The sequence below is a fragment of the Ruditapes philippinarum genome, unplaced genomic scaffold (genome assembly GCF_026571515.1).
Source record: "Ruditapes philippinarum isolate M1 unplaced genomic scaffold, ASM2657151v2 ctg3957_1_1_1_1, whole genome shotgun sequence".
NCBI classification, from domain to species: domain Eukaryota; kingdom Metazoa; phylum Mollusca; class Bivalvia; order Venerida; family Veneridae; genus Ruditapes; species Ruditapes philippinarum.
The window spans coordinates 88,626-106,441 of NW_026858289.1; the positions used below are offsets into that span (position 1 = coordinate 88,626).

General features: G+C 32.6%; 2 protein-coding genes across 2 annotated transcripts; both read right to left on the bottom strand.

Annotated features, from left to right (window-relative positions):
* Window positions 1-4,193: 4,193 nt before the first annotated feature.
* On the bottom strand, window positions 4,194-9,719 carry LOC132752688 (remodeling and spacing factor 1-like; the record flags this gene model as incomplete). The annotated part of the gene is given in 6 exon segments (XM_060743049.1): window positions 4,194-4,668; window positions 5,352-5,583; window positions 6,652-6,739; window positions 7,603-7,654; window positions 9,153-9,238; window positions 9,615-9,719. Coding segments are annotated over 6 exon segments (660 nt in total). The 3' UTR covers window positions 4,194-4,535.
* A 19-nt stretch (window positions 9,720-9,738) lies between these two features.
* Window positions 9,739-17,810, bottom strand: LOC132752689 (uncharacterized). Its single transcript, XM_060743050.1, has 6 exons — window positions 17,016-17,810; window positions 16,586-16,673; window positions 11,766-11,791; window positions 11,577-11,602; window positions 10,875-10,899; window positions 9,739-9,744 (listed from the first exon to the last, which is right to left on the bottom strand). The coding sequence occupies exons 1-6, from the start codon at window positions 17,778-17,780 to the stop codon at window positions 9,739-9,741; spliced, it is 936 nt and encodes a 311-aa protein (XP_060599033.1). The 5' UTR covers window positions 17,781-17,810.
* Window positions 17,811-17,816: the final 6 nt, after the last annotated feature.

Below are 17,816 nucleotides of genomic sequence, written 5' to 3' on the forward strand. Positions count from 1 at the left end.
AAAATATGTTTATATAAATTGAAACCGTATGGGCATTCAATATGCCAAAGCGCCATAGGGAATAAAAAATTAAGAGATGAACTTGAAAACTGGCGATATTGTACAAGTGGGGGATCACTACATGAAGCCTGCAAACAGTTGGCGATATTGTACAAGTAGGGGATAACTACATGAAGCCTGCAAACAGTTGGCGATATTGTACAAGTAGGGGATCACTACATGAAGGCTGCAAACTGTTGGCGATATTGTACAAGTAGGGGATCACTACATGAAGCCTGCAAACAGTTGGCAATATTGTACAAGTAGGGGATAACTACATGAAGCCTGCAAACAGTTGGCGATATTGTACAAGTAGGGGATCACTACATGAAGCCTGCAAACAGTTGGCGATATTGTACAAGTAGGGGATAACTACATGAAGCCTGCAAACAGTTGGCGATATTGTACAAGTGGGGGATCACTACATGAAGCCTGCAAACAGTTGGCGATATTGTACAAGTGGGGGATAACTACATGAAGCCTGCAAACTGTTGGCGATATTGTACAAGTGGGGGATAACTACATGAAGCCTGCAAACAGTTGGCGATATTGTACAAGTGGGGGATAACTACATGAAGCCTGCAAAACAGTTGGCGATATTGTACAAGTGGGGGATCACTACATGAAGCCTGCAAACAGTTGGCGATATTGTACAAGCGGGGGATCACTACATGAAGCCTGCAAACAGTTGGCGATATTGTACAAGTGGGGGATCACTACATGAAGCCTGCAAACTGTTCGCGATATTGTACAAGTGGGGATAACTACATGAAGCCTGCAAACAGTTGGCGATATTGTACAAGTAGGGGATAACTACATGAAGCCTGCAAACTGTTGGCGATATTGTACAAGTAGGGGATAACTACGTGAAGCCTGCAAACTGTTGGCGATATTGTACAAGTAGGGGATAACTACGTGAAGCCTGCAAACTGTTGGCGATATTGTACAAGTAGGGGATAACTACATGAAGCCTGCAAACAGTTGGCGATATTGTACAAGTAGGGGATAACTACATGAAGCCTGCAAACTGTTGGCGATATTGTACAAGTAGGGGATAACTACATGAAGCCTGCAAACAGTTGGCGATATTGTACAAGTAGGGGATAACTACATGAAGCCTGCAAACTGTTGGCGATATTGTACAAGTAGGGATAACTACATGAAGCCTGCAAACTGTCGGCGATATTGTACAAGTAGGGGATAACTACATGAAGCCTGCAAAACAGTTTGGCGATATTGTACAAGTAGGGGATAACTACATGAAGCCTGCAAACAGTTGGCGATATTGTACAAGTAGGGGATAACTACATGAAGCCTGCAAACTGTTGGCGATATTGTACAAGTAGGGGATAACTACGTGAAGCCTGCAAACTGTTGGCGATATTGTACAAGTAGGGGATAACTACGTGAAGCCTGCAAACTGTTGGCGATATTGTACAAGTAGGGGATAACTACATGAAGCCTGCAAACTGTTGGCGATATTGTACAAGTAGGGGATAACTACATGAAGCCTGCAAACAGTTGGCGATATTGTACAAGTAGGGGATAACTACATGAAGCCTGCAAACTGTTGGCGATATTGTACAAGTAGGGGATAATTACATGAAGCCTGCAAACTGTCGGCGATATTGTACAAGTAGGGGATAACTACATGAAGCCTGCAAACAGTTGGCGATATTGTACAAGTGGGGGATAACTACATGAAGCCTGCAAACAGTTGGCGATATTGTACAAGTAGGGGATAACTACATGAAGCCTGCAAACTGTTGGCGATATTGTACAAGTGGGGGATAACTACATGAAGCCTGCAAACTGTTGGCGATATTGTACAAGTGGGGGATAACTACATGAAGCCTGCAAACTGTTGGCGATATTGTACAAGTGGGGGATCACTACATGAAGCCTGCAAACTGTTGGCGATATTGTATAAGTGGGGGATCACTACATGAAGCCTGCAAACAGTTGGCGATACTCTTCAAGTGGGGGATTACTACATGAAGCCTGCAAACTGTTGGCGATATTGTATAAGTGGGGGATCACTACATGAAGCCTGCAAACTGTTGCTAAGAAGACGTATTTAAATTCAGGCAACATATTTTGAGAAAGAATTATCAATATTAAAGTCGTGAAAATTTTCTGTTGTTTTTAAGCAGATTTTAACCTGCTTTATTATAAATATACATTAACCTAAGCTTATTGCAACATTAATTACAGTCTAAACGAGGCATGTTCCAAAAATAATGTTATTTGTGCTTTGTACAATAAAAATGGGTCAAAGACAGAATAGGCCGTGTTGCATTTGTATACCAAATATCATGATGTTGTGATGTTACGAAAAAAAATTACCACTGACCATTAATGTCGAAAATTTAACTAAGTCGGTAAACAGGAAGTGAATGAGCAACAGACCTGAAACCAAATCCCACGTATGGGACTACATGTAAATGCTGTATGCCAAATATCAAAAGGCTGTGATTAGTAGTTGCTGAGAAAACTGTTACGAAAATTTCCTACCATTGACCATAAAGTCGAAAATTTAACTAAGTCGATAAACAGGAAGTGGATAAGCGACAGACCTGAAATCAAATCTCACGTATGGGACCACGTGTCAATGCTGTATGCCAAATATCAAGAGGCTGTGATTAGTAGTTGCTGAGAAAACTGTTACGAAAATTTCCTTACATTGACCATTAATGTCGAAAATTTAACTAAGTTGATAAACAGGAAGTGGATAAGCGACAGACCTGAAATCGAATCCCACGGTATGGGACGACGTGTCAATGCTTTATGCCAAATATCAAGAGGCTGTGATAAATAGTTGCTCAGAAAACTGTTACGAAAAGTTTTTTCCCCACCCGCCGCCCGACATTCACCATACTATAACCCGGGTTTGCACCAGTGCAACCCGTCGTGTACACAAATCAATCTCGACTCAAATCGATCTCAACTCAATTGCATACCACTTCAGTATTTCGCTCACAACTTCACTGACCTTCGTGCAGAGCACCCTTTTTTCCAGTAAATTCACAAAGCTTTAAACAATGCCAGTGGCAGAAGAGTTATAAATGCGACTGAAAAAGGGCCTATATAAATAAAAAGGGAGGTCGCTGCTCAATGTTTTTTTTTTTGTTCTGTAAATATTCCTCCCATTAAACCTCCCAATTCCACCCCAAACCACAGACAAATGAATTATTACGTCAATAGGCCATAGACAAATTTAGGGCTACCATAACAGGCCAAAGACAAATGAGGGGCTACAGTAACAGGCCACAGACATATGGATGACTATAACTATCTAAATTAGGCCTCAGATAAATGAATGACTACCTTAACAGGCTACAGAAATTTGGGAAGCTACCTTATCAAGTAACAGTTAAATGAAGGGACTACCTTAACAGGCCGCATACAAATGAATGACTATCTTAACATGCCACAGACAAATGGTGACTATCCTCACAGGCCCAGGCAAATGAAGGACTTCATTTACTGGCCACAGACAAATGAATAACTACATTTACAGGACACAGACAAATGAATAACTACCTTTACAGGCCACAGACAAATGGTGACTATCTTCACAGACAAATTGTGACTATCTTAACAGGCCACATACAAATTGTGACTATCTTAACAGGCCACAGACAAATTGTGACTTTCTTAACAGGCCACAGACAAATTGTGACTATCTAACAGGCCACAGACAAATGGTGACTATCTTCACAGGCCACATACAAATTGTGACTATCTTAACAGGCCATAGACAAATTGTGACTATCTTAACAGGCCACAAACAAATTGTGACTATCTTAACAGGTCACAGACAAATTGTGACTATCTAACAGGCCACAGACAAATTGTGACTATCTGAACAGGCCACAGACAAATTGTGACTATCTAACAGGCCACAGACAAATGGTGACTATCTTAACAGGCCACAGACAAATGGTGACTATCTTAAAAGGCCTCAGACAAATGGTGACTATCTAACAGGCCACAGACAAATGGTGACTATCTTTACAGGCCACAGACAAATTGTGACTATCTTAACAGGCCACAGACAAATGGTGACTACCTTTACAGGCCACAGACACATGGTGATTATCTTTACAGACCACAGACAAATGGACAACTACCTAATCTTCCACACACAAAAGCTTAGTTATAATCATTCCATTTTGCCATGAAAGTTTATTCAAAATTGCGTCTTCCTTTACCCTTGCTTTTAGACAACAATATAATTAAATATAATAGAGTAATCCAGTAATGCAATTGTGATCCAGCAATAAATTTCTAGGTAAAGGTCAAAAGAAAAATAAAACACTTCTATATAAAGTAAAGTTTATAACAATGTATTGTAGTCTATTTACTAATGGTTTACTCAGCATTTGATTCAATTAAGATGAGGTACTGTCAGTCAACTTGAATAGTAACTTATACTACATATTATATCAATAACATTAAATACTTAATAGCACTAAAATGTTTAATAAATCAGATCATGTGATCTTATAGCAGACATTTTTAATTTGACGTCCTGATGATGTAAAGGCTATTTCATTTACTGGCTGATCCTCTGATTTATCTACAGGTTCATCTGCATTGTCTGAACTTCCACTATCATCTGCATCTCTGAAATAATACACTATATTGTTACCTACCATAAACTTAACACACATAGCATTGCAGCAAAACAATAGGGAGAAATAAAAATATAAAATCAAGCTATAAGATATTTACATATAAACTACTGGTCAGCATTAATTTTCATACAGCTGAATGGAGAAGAAAATTCAATTTCTGTAAAAAAAAAATTGTCTATGAAAAAACATCAACTTTCTACTAGCCAGCTGGATATCTTCATTATTGTTTCTGTCCGGATTTGAAACTATAGTGATGATAGGCTTTAACAACATTGCCACAGGCTGATTTACAGCACAGTTGTTGGTCTTGGATAGTGATCTTAAGTTAATGATCCTGAAAACGTGTGTTATGTAATGGAATATGAAGTTGCATGTAAAACCATTACAAAATGTAAGTAGAAACCAACAGAGTGGTGACTTCAAAAGCACTATTATTCATCCAAAAATTGAACTTGAACTCCTTGATTTAAGGTGATATCAAGAAATTATTTTACCGTAAAATTGTATCTGATTGATCAAAAAACAGGCCCAGTATGCCCACTAACCAATTAAAATCCTCATATTTATACAGAACTATAAAAAGATTTTATAACCTTGAGACCACTTAGGCACTCTCATCTGCACAATGCCTATACTTTTGTAACTATTTAATTTTATTCAGTAATAACTCACACATAATCACTGCCACTTTCTTCACTTTCATCCTCTAAACTAGTCAATTTTCTTCTCTTTGTTTTACTTTGTCCTGACAATTTGGATTTCTTCAATTGTCTAGATTTGCCCATTCTGTCACTGTGTCTTTTCTTCTTGTCACTTTGTTTTTTCTTTGCTTTACCTTCCGTTCCCTTTGCTGATAAATCTGTATCTGATTCAGAACTGTATGCACTAGTTTTCTTTTCTGTCACTAGAACATCCAAAACATGGTGAAACATTTAATTTATTATATTACATGTTTGTAACATAGAATTTCATTTGACAATTGTAGCGTTTAAATTACCTATTATACATGGCTGCTGTATATCTATAAATAATTTTTCATTTTTCCTCAAATGCAGATGAGATTTAACAGTATTTACACATTATAATAACATGTGACATGTTAAACAGGTGTGTATAAAACAATTGGTGGCTGGGGTAATATATGCTTACATCTGCTTATACAAGACTTATAAGTCTTTATAATTGGTACTGTGCAAGGAGGAAAATTATCACCTGATGTTTTTTGGGGTTTTTTATTTTCTTTTTTTTGGGGGGGGGGGGGGGGGTGCATAAATGCATACATTTATTTATAAATCAAATAACTAACCATAACATTTCTCAAATAATGAAAATAAGGGTATTGTTAAGTAGTATCTGAAATACATTTAAAATATGGATAAATTCAATAACATGCCCTTGTATGTTGGCCTAATTTTGAAATATCATAACAATAAAACGATCCTGACCAACTGTTTCACTCAATTGAAACAGCTGTGGAAAAAAATACATTAAACATGTTGTCAACAAATAAACCATAAGTGGAAAAGAAAAAGCCTTGCCAAGAACTAAAACATACAAATCTAATATCAATATACATGTCTGTGCTCTTCCTATCAAGCTAACAATACAGAAGGGTAAAATCTTTAATTAGGACAACACAACAAGGTTAAAGGCCAATTATGCTACAAAAATACTTTTTTTTCTTAAAACCTTTTTAAATTTTGTTTTTTGTGTATTTTTTATAGCATCCAAAAAGTTACTCATTTGCCAATTACCGTAAACATCTTTTAAAACTGTTGCTTTTTAAAATATGTACAATTATAGTAAATTTGTATTTTGTTTTGAAGTAAAAATACTACTTTGTTTACATTTTGCTATTTTTATAACAAATTATTTCACATTTATCTGGTTATAAGCTTCTGGGGCATAATAAGCCTTAAATAAACATAAAAACAAGAGAAAGGTCATTTATTTCATTAACTTCAAAACTTACTATTGATTTCTTTAAAAACCTCTTTGAATTTCTTGTCATAGCTGGCATCACTATAGCTTACATCTTTCCTCTGACGACAAGATCGCCTCTGTTTAATATAACATCATAATCAGCACAATATATACAAGTGTATCATCACTTTCTGATATAACACATGGTTAATCATGTAAAATAATCAAGGGTTTTAGGGTTATATGGCGATTTTCCAGTTGGAGGAAGATATCAGGTGCACCTACGTTTATAATTTGAGTAGAACCATCAATCTGTCATAAGTAGCTGGATAGCTTCCTCTCATGAAAAAATTCATAGTCACTGGCAGGATTCAAATCCAAACAAAATATTTCAAATTCAACAACCTTAACTACTGTAGATTGGGAAATATAAGAATATTGCGAATATTTCCCAGTCTTGAGTACTAAGTCTCAGATGGCCTGAAATAATCTTAATCGGAAATGATTTATTATCATACTAGAGAAATAATAACAGACTCTATATTTCCATTAAAGGAAAAACTAGTAATTTACTTGAAAAAACAAACCATCAAAACAGGAATTGTATAATTAAATATGCCCCCGGGAAACCCAAAAATATAGAATCTGGATCAAATGGATCCGTGGCTTGTCCGCTTTTAAACAGATTCTCTACTTGTAATAGGGTTTGTAAGCAAACAGCATGGATCCTGATCAGACTGCGCGGATGCGCAGGCTGGTCTGGATCCATGCTGGTCGCAAACGGACTATGTTGGTTTTGTCGTGACGCGGCTCAAATATCTTACTGGGTAAATTCTATCTAGCAAAAATTATGTCCTTTATTTCATATTGACACAATCTGTTGTCTACATAAACTGAAGTTTATACAAACAAGATTTTGTGACTATTCTAATATCATCCTTGTAAGAGAAATACAACAACTGTAAATCAGAGAAAGTTTTCTGTAGTAAAATATATTTACCTCAATTTCTACAATATTCTCTGTATCAATGCTGAATGTTTTCTGTGATATTCTAAAATGTACAAAGTTTTTTATTATTCACTTTTTTATATGAACTATTATTGTTTTTTCCTGTACTAAAATACTAGTATCATTGTATGCTTGTTAACTTTTCCCATAACTAAATGTAACAGAACGGGGTCAGGTACTCCCAATTATGCTCCTATTTTTGAACATATAAAGTACACAGTATAAATGAACAAATTAAACATTTTAACTTTTTTTATGATGTCACATTAAGCATAATAGACAAAGGACACAATTTTTAAACATAAAATTCTTTACACATACATGACACATGACTTTTTTCTTCTGTAGAAAAACACAATATTTCAAGGTCAGAAAACTTTCTTATTTACTTTTTTTCTCAATCAATTTGCTATTGTTGTAAACTGTTAGAAAACAACAACACGATTTTATAACTTTTTTGACATTTGTAGATTGATAAAACATTTATGTCAATAAATTTCATAGCAGATCTAGCTTTTACACACTGTTATAATTTATTACAAGAGCAATCAGTGTGTCTACTATCTTCTAAATTCAGCCAATACACAAAATTTTAGGTCTTTCAAATTGTAATGTCAAAAAAAGGGTAAAAATGTATATAATAAAGAAAAGTCAAAGTTTTCTATAAATACAGGATTTATTTTCATCATGTGGTACGAAAATCATCATATTTCACTTGTGGCTATATTTATTTTCATAACACTCAATAAAAAATAAATCCTGTATTTATAGTAAAAACTTTAATATCCTCTATGTATAAAATATTTCTGATGATTTCATGTTGTGTACAACTTGGGTTGGTTGAAGATATAGATTTTGAATGCAAATATTGCTAGATCAATTGTAAGCTATCGGAATACCTAGAAGTATAGAAACAGAAAGCGTTTGCTATTGTTTTTAATGCCAAAGTGTTTTTATTGTAAACTTTGAACAAACTGTTAAGAGTCTCTATCATTAAATGAGTTTGTAAAACTAAAACTAAGTTTGTGTCAAAATCCACTAAGTTTTAAAAGATCAGCACTGTTTGGAAATACCCGCTTTGGTGTTTGGTAGATCAGATCTGTTCAGTATTTATCTCAGGATAGCGCATGTTTGAATTGGCTGTTAAAGTTTTGTGCAAGGATTGTAGCCTACATCATTCAGAAATGACTCCTACTGTATTGATCTTTTCAGAAATAGGTCATGTTTTTGAAAAGCTTAAGGTATTGCTTAACAGTAGGTAATTTTACTGAAGTGTTTGGTAATATCTGACCTTGCTCTATATCATTGTACTATAGAGTCATTTAACACACAAATAAATGACAAAATTATAAATTTTGTCTATGAAATATCCACAAGCAAGCATTAGCAAACTTAAAATGACAATAATGCTATTTTGTCTTGTGGTTAAAATAACAGTGACTGGGGGATATCAGGAATGACCAATATTAAAGCATGTGATAAAGTGATGTGAAAAGTTAACATATAGATAATGCAGTCACGAAGATTTATATCTATTTTACCTATCAGCAGCTCTCCTGTTCTTGTTAGACCTCTCAGCTCTTCTCACAACTTTCAATTTTTCTTTAAGACTTTCTATCAACATACCCTGAAATATTAAGGCATTTAGGTTTACATAATGCAATTTTAATTTATACTTCTAAATAAACTCTCAAAGACAACATGTCAAAGTGTGTTTGGAAATTGATAAGAGGACTACCAAACATTTGATTTTTGTTCTGAAATGAGTTACATATGAAAATATATATACAAAGATTACAAGTAGATGTCATTAGTCAATGGTTATTAACTATCACTGATAGTATACAGTTATTTCATTGGTAACAGTCAAAACTGTTGTCATGGCTGGTATCAGGGATGACATTTGGAACTGTTGCCATAAAGATGCAACTATTTTTAGATCATATAATAATGCCCTTAATGAAGAGGTTTAAAAATGTAATAAATCTACTTGTTTAACATACATGTTCACACTGTGGACAAAACCAGTCTTCTAATGGAACAAGAAATAGTGGTGGTAATAGACATGACATATGATAACCATCCTTACATTCATCGCATAGTAATACCTGAAATATATATATATAGTCATACCTGAAATATATACATAGTCATACCTGAAATATATATAGTCATACCTGAAATATATTCATAGTAATACCTGAAATATATACATAGTAATACCTGAAATATATTCATAGTAATACCTGAAATATATACATATATAGTCATACCTGAAATACAATATTCATAGTAATACCTGAAATATATATATATAGTAAATACCTGAAATATATATAGTCATACCTGACAATATATTCATAGTAATACCTGAAATATATACATAGTAATACCTGAAATATATTCATAGTAATACCTGAAATATATACATATATAGTCATACCTGAAATATAATATTCATAGTAATACCTGAAATATATATATATAGTAATACCTGAAATATATACATAGTCATACCTGAAATATATATATATAGTAATACCTGAAATATATACATAGTAATACCTGAAATATATACATAGTAATACCTGAAATAATATATATATAGTAATACCTGAAATATATACATAGTCATACCTGAAATATATATATATAGTAATACCTGAAATATATATATATAGTAATACCTGAAATATATATATATAGTAATACCTGAAATATATATATATAGTAATACCTGAAATATATACATAGTCATACCTGAAATATATTCATAGTAATACCTGAAATATATACATATATAGTCATACCTGAAATATAATATTCATAGTAATACCTGAAATATATATATATAGTAATACCTGAAATATATATATATAGTAATACCTGAAATATATATATATAGTAATACCTGAAATATATATATAGTAATACCTGAATATATATATAGTAGTAATACCTGAAATATATTACATAGTTAATACCTAGAAATATATTCATAGTAATACCTGTAAATATATACATATATAGTCAACCTGAAATGATAACCTATTTCATAGTAATACCTGAAATATAATCATAATAATAGTAATTACCTGAAATTATATACATAGTCATACCTGAAATATATATATATAGTAATACCTGAATAATAAGATATAAGTAATACCTGAAATACTATACATAGTAATACCTGAAATATATACATAGTCATACCTGAAAATATATATATAGTAATACCTGAAATATATACATAGTAATACCTGAAATACTATACCATAGTAATACCTGAAATATATATATATATAGTAATACCTGAAATATATTACATAGGTCATACCTAAATATATTATATATAGTAGATACCTGAAATATATACATAGTCATACCTTGAAATATATATATAGTAATACCTGAAATATATACATAGTAATACCTGAAATATATATATAGTAATACCTGAAATATATATATATAGTAATACCTGAAATATATACATAGTCATACCTGAAAATATATATATAGTAATACCTGAAATATATACATAGTAATACCTGAAATATATATATAGTAATACCTGAAATATATATATAGTAATACCTGAAATATATATATAGTCATACCTGAAATATATATATAGTAATACCTGAAATATATATAGTAATACCTGAAATATATACATAGTAATACATGAAATATATATATAGTAATACCTGAAATATATATATATAGTAATACCTGAAATATATACATAGTCAATACCTGAAATATATATATTATAGTAAATACCCTGAACCATATATACATAGTGTAATACCTCGAAAACTCACTATTCCTAGTAATTACTCTCGGAAAGCCTATATATAGTTATAGCTCGAATACCTGAAATATTATACATTAGTCATACCTGAAATATACTATATTTATATTAGTTAATTACCTGAAATATACTAATATAGTCATACCTGGAAATACTATTACATAGTAATACCTGAAATATATATATATTAATACCTGAAATATATAATATATAGTCATACCTGAAATATATTCATAGTCATTACGCTGAAATATGGTATATTATACTAGTCATACCTGATAAGGTAATGATTCATAACAGTAATTACCTGAAATATATATATATTGAGTAATACCTGAAATATATCACATACGTCATTACCTGAAATATATATATATGCCTAATACCTCGAATACCTTAATACCGTATATAGTCATCACCTGAATCTAATCATATATGTAACGATACATCTGAAAACGTACTCCTATAGGTATAGTGGAATACTCTGCAAATTATATATACATAGTGCTAATCAATCACCTGAAGATGATATTACATTTCAGTCTATACCTGAACCTCACTTATAATGTATATAGTCCATACGCTGAAATACCTATACGATAGTAATACCTGAAATATATACATAGTCATTACCTGAAATTATATAATATATATAGTCATACCTTGAGAAAATTATACTATCATCGTCATACCTGAAATATATATATATAGTAATACCTGAAATATATATACATAGTAATACCTGAAATATATATATAGTCATACCTGAAATATATATATATAGTAATACCTGAAATATATACATAGTAATACCTGAAATATACATGTATACATAGTTGTACCTGGTATATGTACATATTCATATCTGAAATAGATTTTCAACATTCATGCTTCACAGAAGCTTTGTCATCAAGTGCCCTGCGTGCAATACTGTCAGCATTTTTGCAATTGCAGGCATTTTAGGGTAATGATGAATTTTTTACATATATATGATAATATGCGACAGATTGAATATTAATTTGTATTCTTTATTTTTATGGGGTAATGTATGAATTTTTTACATATATAATGAGGTGGCCAGATGAAAATATTAATTTGTATCTTTTTATTTTTTCTACTGATTAAATTTGCTAATTGGCTATCTTATGAGTCTGATTTTATTGAGCCTTGTGCAATCTTTGAACATTTAAATATTTCGATTTCACTTCCGGCTCTGTCCGTTAATAGATTACGAGACATTAATTATGGAGTATTTAACTAGAGTGTTTGAAAAGTCACACGCAGCCTTAATGCAAAAACCTTTAACAAATCTGCCCCCGATAGCACAGACGGTTAAGTTGATTGTTCCTAATATATTAGATTTCTGTTAGTTTGATCCCTACTTTTGGCTATTATTTTTAGGCCTACTCTCTTCTTCTCTTTTTTGCAGTATATTTTCATTGGAAATGGCCAAGTGCTTCCAATAATGTCTACACATATATGAATCAGCCTTAAAACATTGTGTTCTCGATTTGTATTGTGTTTTACGCCAATTGAAATGACTTTTACTAATTTTAATCTAAATTGAATTACAAATATTAATTGCTGGAAACCATGTTTTTTTTAAAAAAAACAAAAAAACAGTTGAAGACTATACCAAAAATAATTGCCTAAACATATTTCAATTAAAACGAGACAACATCAAAAGCAATTCATAGTTCCAACAATGTTGAAAATATTAATAAATAAGAAAAAATAGACACTTAGACGTTATGAAGGTTCTCGATTCTCTACGGATGACGTTAAGACACTTAGAAATTTCTTAACCCGTAGCCTTACCCTTATTGCCCTATATTGCTTCAGTATAATTATTTCATGCGGCACAAATTTTATTAAATCAAATCTCACTACGTACATTCTCACGGAAAAAACCGAAAAACGTTCCGTGATAAGATTCCCCAACTATATCTGTCGTGCACTTGACCGTGCTACGCCAAGTATGGAATTGACAGGTTAATAAAACCAGATGACAGGTCTAATAAAACCAGAACAATATATTACATTGTACATGCTATGTTTAGTACAAAAAACAAAAACAACTTCCAAAACAGTTAATTTCATTCATCCGCGCGTCCCCAAACTTACTTTATCCATATTCATTAGCATTATTCTAGCTAATATGTTATGTGCCCCTTGATCCGCATTTCTGCGTTTGACCCTTCTCTCGCATACACATTAGCCTTGTTTTGGTCTTCGTACATTACATGCTTCATTTAAATTGCATTTATACTCATACAGTTGTAACTTCCGAAAACCCGAACACCCATGTGGACCTTGTCAAAAAGTTCGGATTTCAGAGGTTTTCCGGAATTCCAGAGGTTTATGACTCAATACTGGACGATGAGCTAAACCATCTTAATATCACTATATGTCAAGGAAGATTGTGGCCTATTACGTGGTAATATGCATATTATAATAGTCTTTTAATCAAGATAAAGATCGTGAATGAAAAGGAGATACCATTTTATTCTTACCTGCCAAATGCTTTTGGATTTCTTATCAGTTTGTAATCAGAAATGTTGTTAATTGCGACTAAACTTACATATTGTCGATGTTAATTAATTATTCTACATCAAATGCCAATACAAATCCCTAATAAAGACGTATTGATGCATACATTGTTCCAATTAATTGTTCATTTACTCACCGCCGGTAATAAACACTTCCAAATTAAACTTGATACCGCTAATTCACTTTGATTAACCGCATCACTTCCCAAACCATACCATTTCACAGTTTTGTGAGTTTTTTTAACGGGTCAAAATTACCGTCACCGCCTAATTAGTAAACAATCGCATAGGGAGATTAAATCCCTTCCTGCCCAGGGGTAAACACTTCTGGATTTACCCAATCGCCTATTTCACACCTTTTGATATTTCGGTTTCTTTTGGAGGTAAAATTGCTTCTTTGGCATTTGACTCTCCAATTTTCACGAACAATATCGCTCCGGAATTTCAGAATTTAGAAGTTCGGAATTCCACCGAAGGTATTATACTCACTCTCCGCAAATAGGAAAGGGAAAAAATTCCGGGGATCGAAAAAACTGTTCGGTTTTTTTAGAAGTTTCCGGATTTTCAGAAGTTTCCGGAATTCGAAGAAGTTACACTGTACATTAATTATCACAGAAATCAAGCCTCAGAGCTCATAATGTTACAGTTATTACTTTTTTTTGTTAGTTATTTACACCGTCATGGACCGTGACTGCACCCCTAACTCCTACAAAACATATATACCCCGACCTCCCAGTTTGGATTATGATTTTTGTTTAAACGTACAATAGAAGTTATTATCTTTTATTACTGCACACAGTACACGTCTCCGAGCTATCATCATTATATGTCTCTTCCTCGTCAACTGGAGATTATAATGTCAGCCTGTGTAATCTGTCACGTGAAAATACGAGGACAAAATATATTACCCATTCTCATATATGTAAAGCAGGGCATTTCACTATTCTTAAGTTGTTGTATAATGTATATGTAATAGAAACAGGTCTATGATATCTGGGTAAATAAAAAGTTATCTTGTAACTTGTCAAGATTTCAAGTCAGTATATATATAATACGATACATAGAAATAATTTAAAAATTCGCATAATTACCATATCTAAGGCAATATCTTTTGTGATATAACTTCACAAGAAAAAGTTCCAGATTTTAAAAGCAATATTCTTGCAGGGTTTTTGACAGAAAAACAGGAAACTTTAAAGTTTAAGCAAAATTCTTAGAATTGACAAGACATATTAGTTTTTGCTTGTTTCATGCCCTCAGCTGCCATCAGATTCTATATATACATGCTATACTATACCCAATGTAATCAAGTCCAATTAAAATCATTACAGATATAGTGTAAATTTAAGAGGTGAAATATCCACCAGCAAAATCTATTTTATGATGGCCTTAAGTTCCTCATTCAAAGTGTTATATTAATAACTTAAAGAATGCAGTTTACATTCTACTCTGACCTAACATTAGACATGAGCAATTGCTCGTGTCCAAAATGTTGTAAGAGAAAGTTAAAACCAGAAATAACATTATCAGGATAGTGAGATTTTGAAGGCCCATTCAAGTCATTGGTTGTAAAAGTGAAGAAAGATTAGAAAGTAATGAGATTTGCACTATGAAAATAAATGATTAAGAACCAGTGTAAGACTGCTGCTAATATAACAAGACAAAGATTTATTAAAAAGAGGCAAAAATATTGCCTTTCGAATTATTGCCCCTTGTCTAACAAATGCCACTTGTCAGGAATATCTAGTAATTCCAAATTTATTGATGTTACTTTTTAAAAATTTTTGAATAATGGGGCTACATTAAGGGTTTTGCAGACCACACAACAATGCCCCGCCAGCCGATCAAATAGCTTAACTTTTCCTTCAAAACAGACAAGCTTAAAAAACCCAAATTATGCTAAATGTACTCCTGTTATAATTTCTCATTTTCTTATTTTCTTTTATCTATTTATATTTTTCTCATTTTCAATTCTGATTTAAAAACAAATCGCTTGCTTGCCCATTTTAAGTGGCAAATCCAGGATTACGACACTGCCACTTCACAAACGATTTTTTGACATTGTGCTAGTGTTGTAAAACAGGGCGCATAGTTCATGATACCAAGATACATTACTTATTAACACTTGATTTCTTATATAAGACTGAAACCATCCAACAACTTTTTTGCCTTCAAATTGAAGAAAACAACAAAGAATCGTTTCCAACGATAACGATTTAGGTACTTTGCTCTATACAAATAAAATGCCAATTCAAAATACTGAATTAAACTAATTTATAAAAGTTATTGTCCGCCAGACAGATGTTTTGAATAACTCGTGGGTTGCGGTAAGCTACACTCTATGTGGAGAAAGCATTACTATCTTGCAAAAGTGACTAAAACATTACATAGCCTCGAGTTTTTTTTGCCGATTTCTTCAGAATTTTTCATTACCAATCCATTGTGTGGATTTTTTAGTCATCAAATCTGTAGAATATACAGACAAATAAATTCATTAATTATGTGGCCTGATGCTGAGAGGATAGTTCATAATCCACATGTACATTAGCTTATCTTTAATCAGAACTTAACATTTTGCTGCCAGCTCTTTTTAAGCATTTCGTACCTAGGACTGAGTGGCACCATTTCAGAATCGCTTTCTTCCTTTCTTGGTCTTCAATGTCCATTGTTCCATGCTGCTGCCTTACAGGTAACTGTATCAGCAAATTTTCATTAAATTTTGTTAATAAATTCCAATTTTCTTTAAAGGTTAGACTTTCTTAGAGTATATGAACCAATATCATATCAGTGGGGCTCCCACAATGTTTGAGACAGTGCTTAATCTCCGTTACATATCACAATATTTTCATCCTAGTTTAACAAGACCTTGAACTTACGTCTTACAATCATAAATAGAAGGCAAATAATGTAACAATTAGTGACAGACAAAGCTGTCACAAAGCTAATAAATACATGCTCCTCTATAAGTTACAAATGAGGTTAAAAAAACCCACTAAATTTAGAAACTTACATATTGCAATAAACATTATATTTACCTTTTTACTTCTAGCCATCCTTACACGCTGTGAGATTTTCTCATAATCATAGTCAATATCGTCGGACTCTTCCTCACTGGTTTTCGCCATTTCAGTTTCCAACATCTTAGCAAACTCCTCGTCAGATGATGTAAGTTCTTTACTCACATTTTTACTTTTTTTACATTTCTTTGAAGTACCTTCTTTCTTCCTTTTCTTTTTTAAAAACTCTTGTACTTCTTTAGTAAAGGACACCTCTGATGCTAAATACACTGTGCCTGGTACATGCTTCAGGTTCTCAGATTGTGGAACATCAACTTCATAACCTGTTGCTTTATCATAAAACTTTCCTTTAGGCCCAGCAACCACATACTTTTTCTTATCGGGGTATTTGTAGGGTTTACCTGTTGACTTATCATAATGAACTCCATCCTTTCCTACAACTATTGTAACATTCTGAACAGAAACACTTGGTTCATTTCCTCTAACACCACTTTCATGTACAACTTTCGGAATATTGCCGCCACTATTTCCAACAATTGGAGCTTTTATTAAATTTTCAAGTGTTTTACCACAATTTGTTACATGTGTATACATGTTAGAACTTTGCTGACCCTGCACAATATGACTAGACAGTATACTTGACTGTTTTTGCGAAGTGACAACAGGAACACTGAGTGGTGTGGGTTTATAAAGTAAAGTTGGTGCATAAATAATTGCAGGAGCTGTGCTAGCTACACAAGGAAATGAAATTGGACCTGAAATTACTTTGTTTTGTAGAATCATCCTTACACCTGAAGGATTGCCAATTAATGGATTGGA

Bases quoted from the DNA above. Each gene is read 5' to 3' on its own strand.
- LOC132752689 (XM_060743050.1), bottom strand. From the start codon at position 17,780: ATGATTCTACAAAACAAAGTAATTTCAGGTCCAATTTCATTTCCTTGT. The intron at 16,674-17,015 runs GTAAATATAATG...TTGCTGATACAG, and splicing joins GGATGGCTAGAAGTAAAAAG to TTACCTGTAAGGCAGCAGCA. The intron at 11,603-11,765 runs GTATTACTCAAT...TATATATTTCAG, and splicing joins ACGTATGTGATATATTTCAG to GTATTACTATGTAATAGTAT.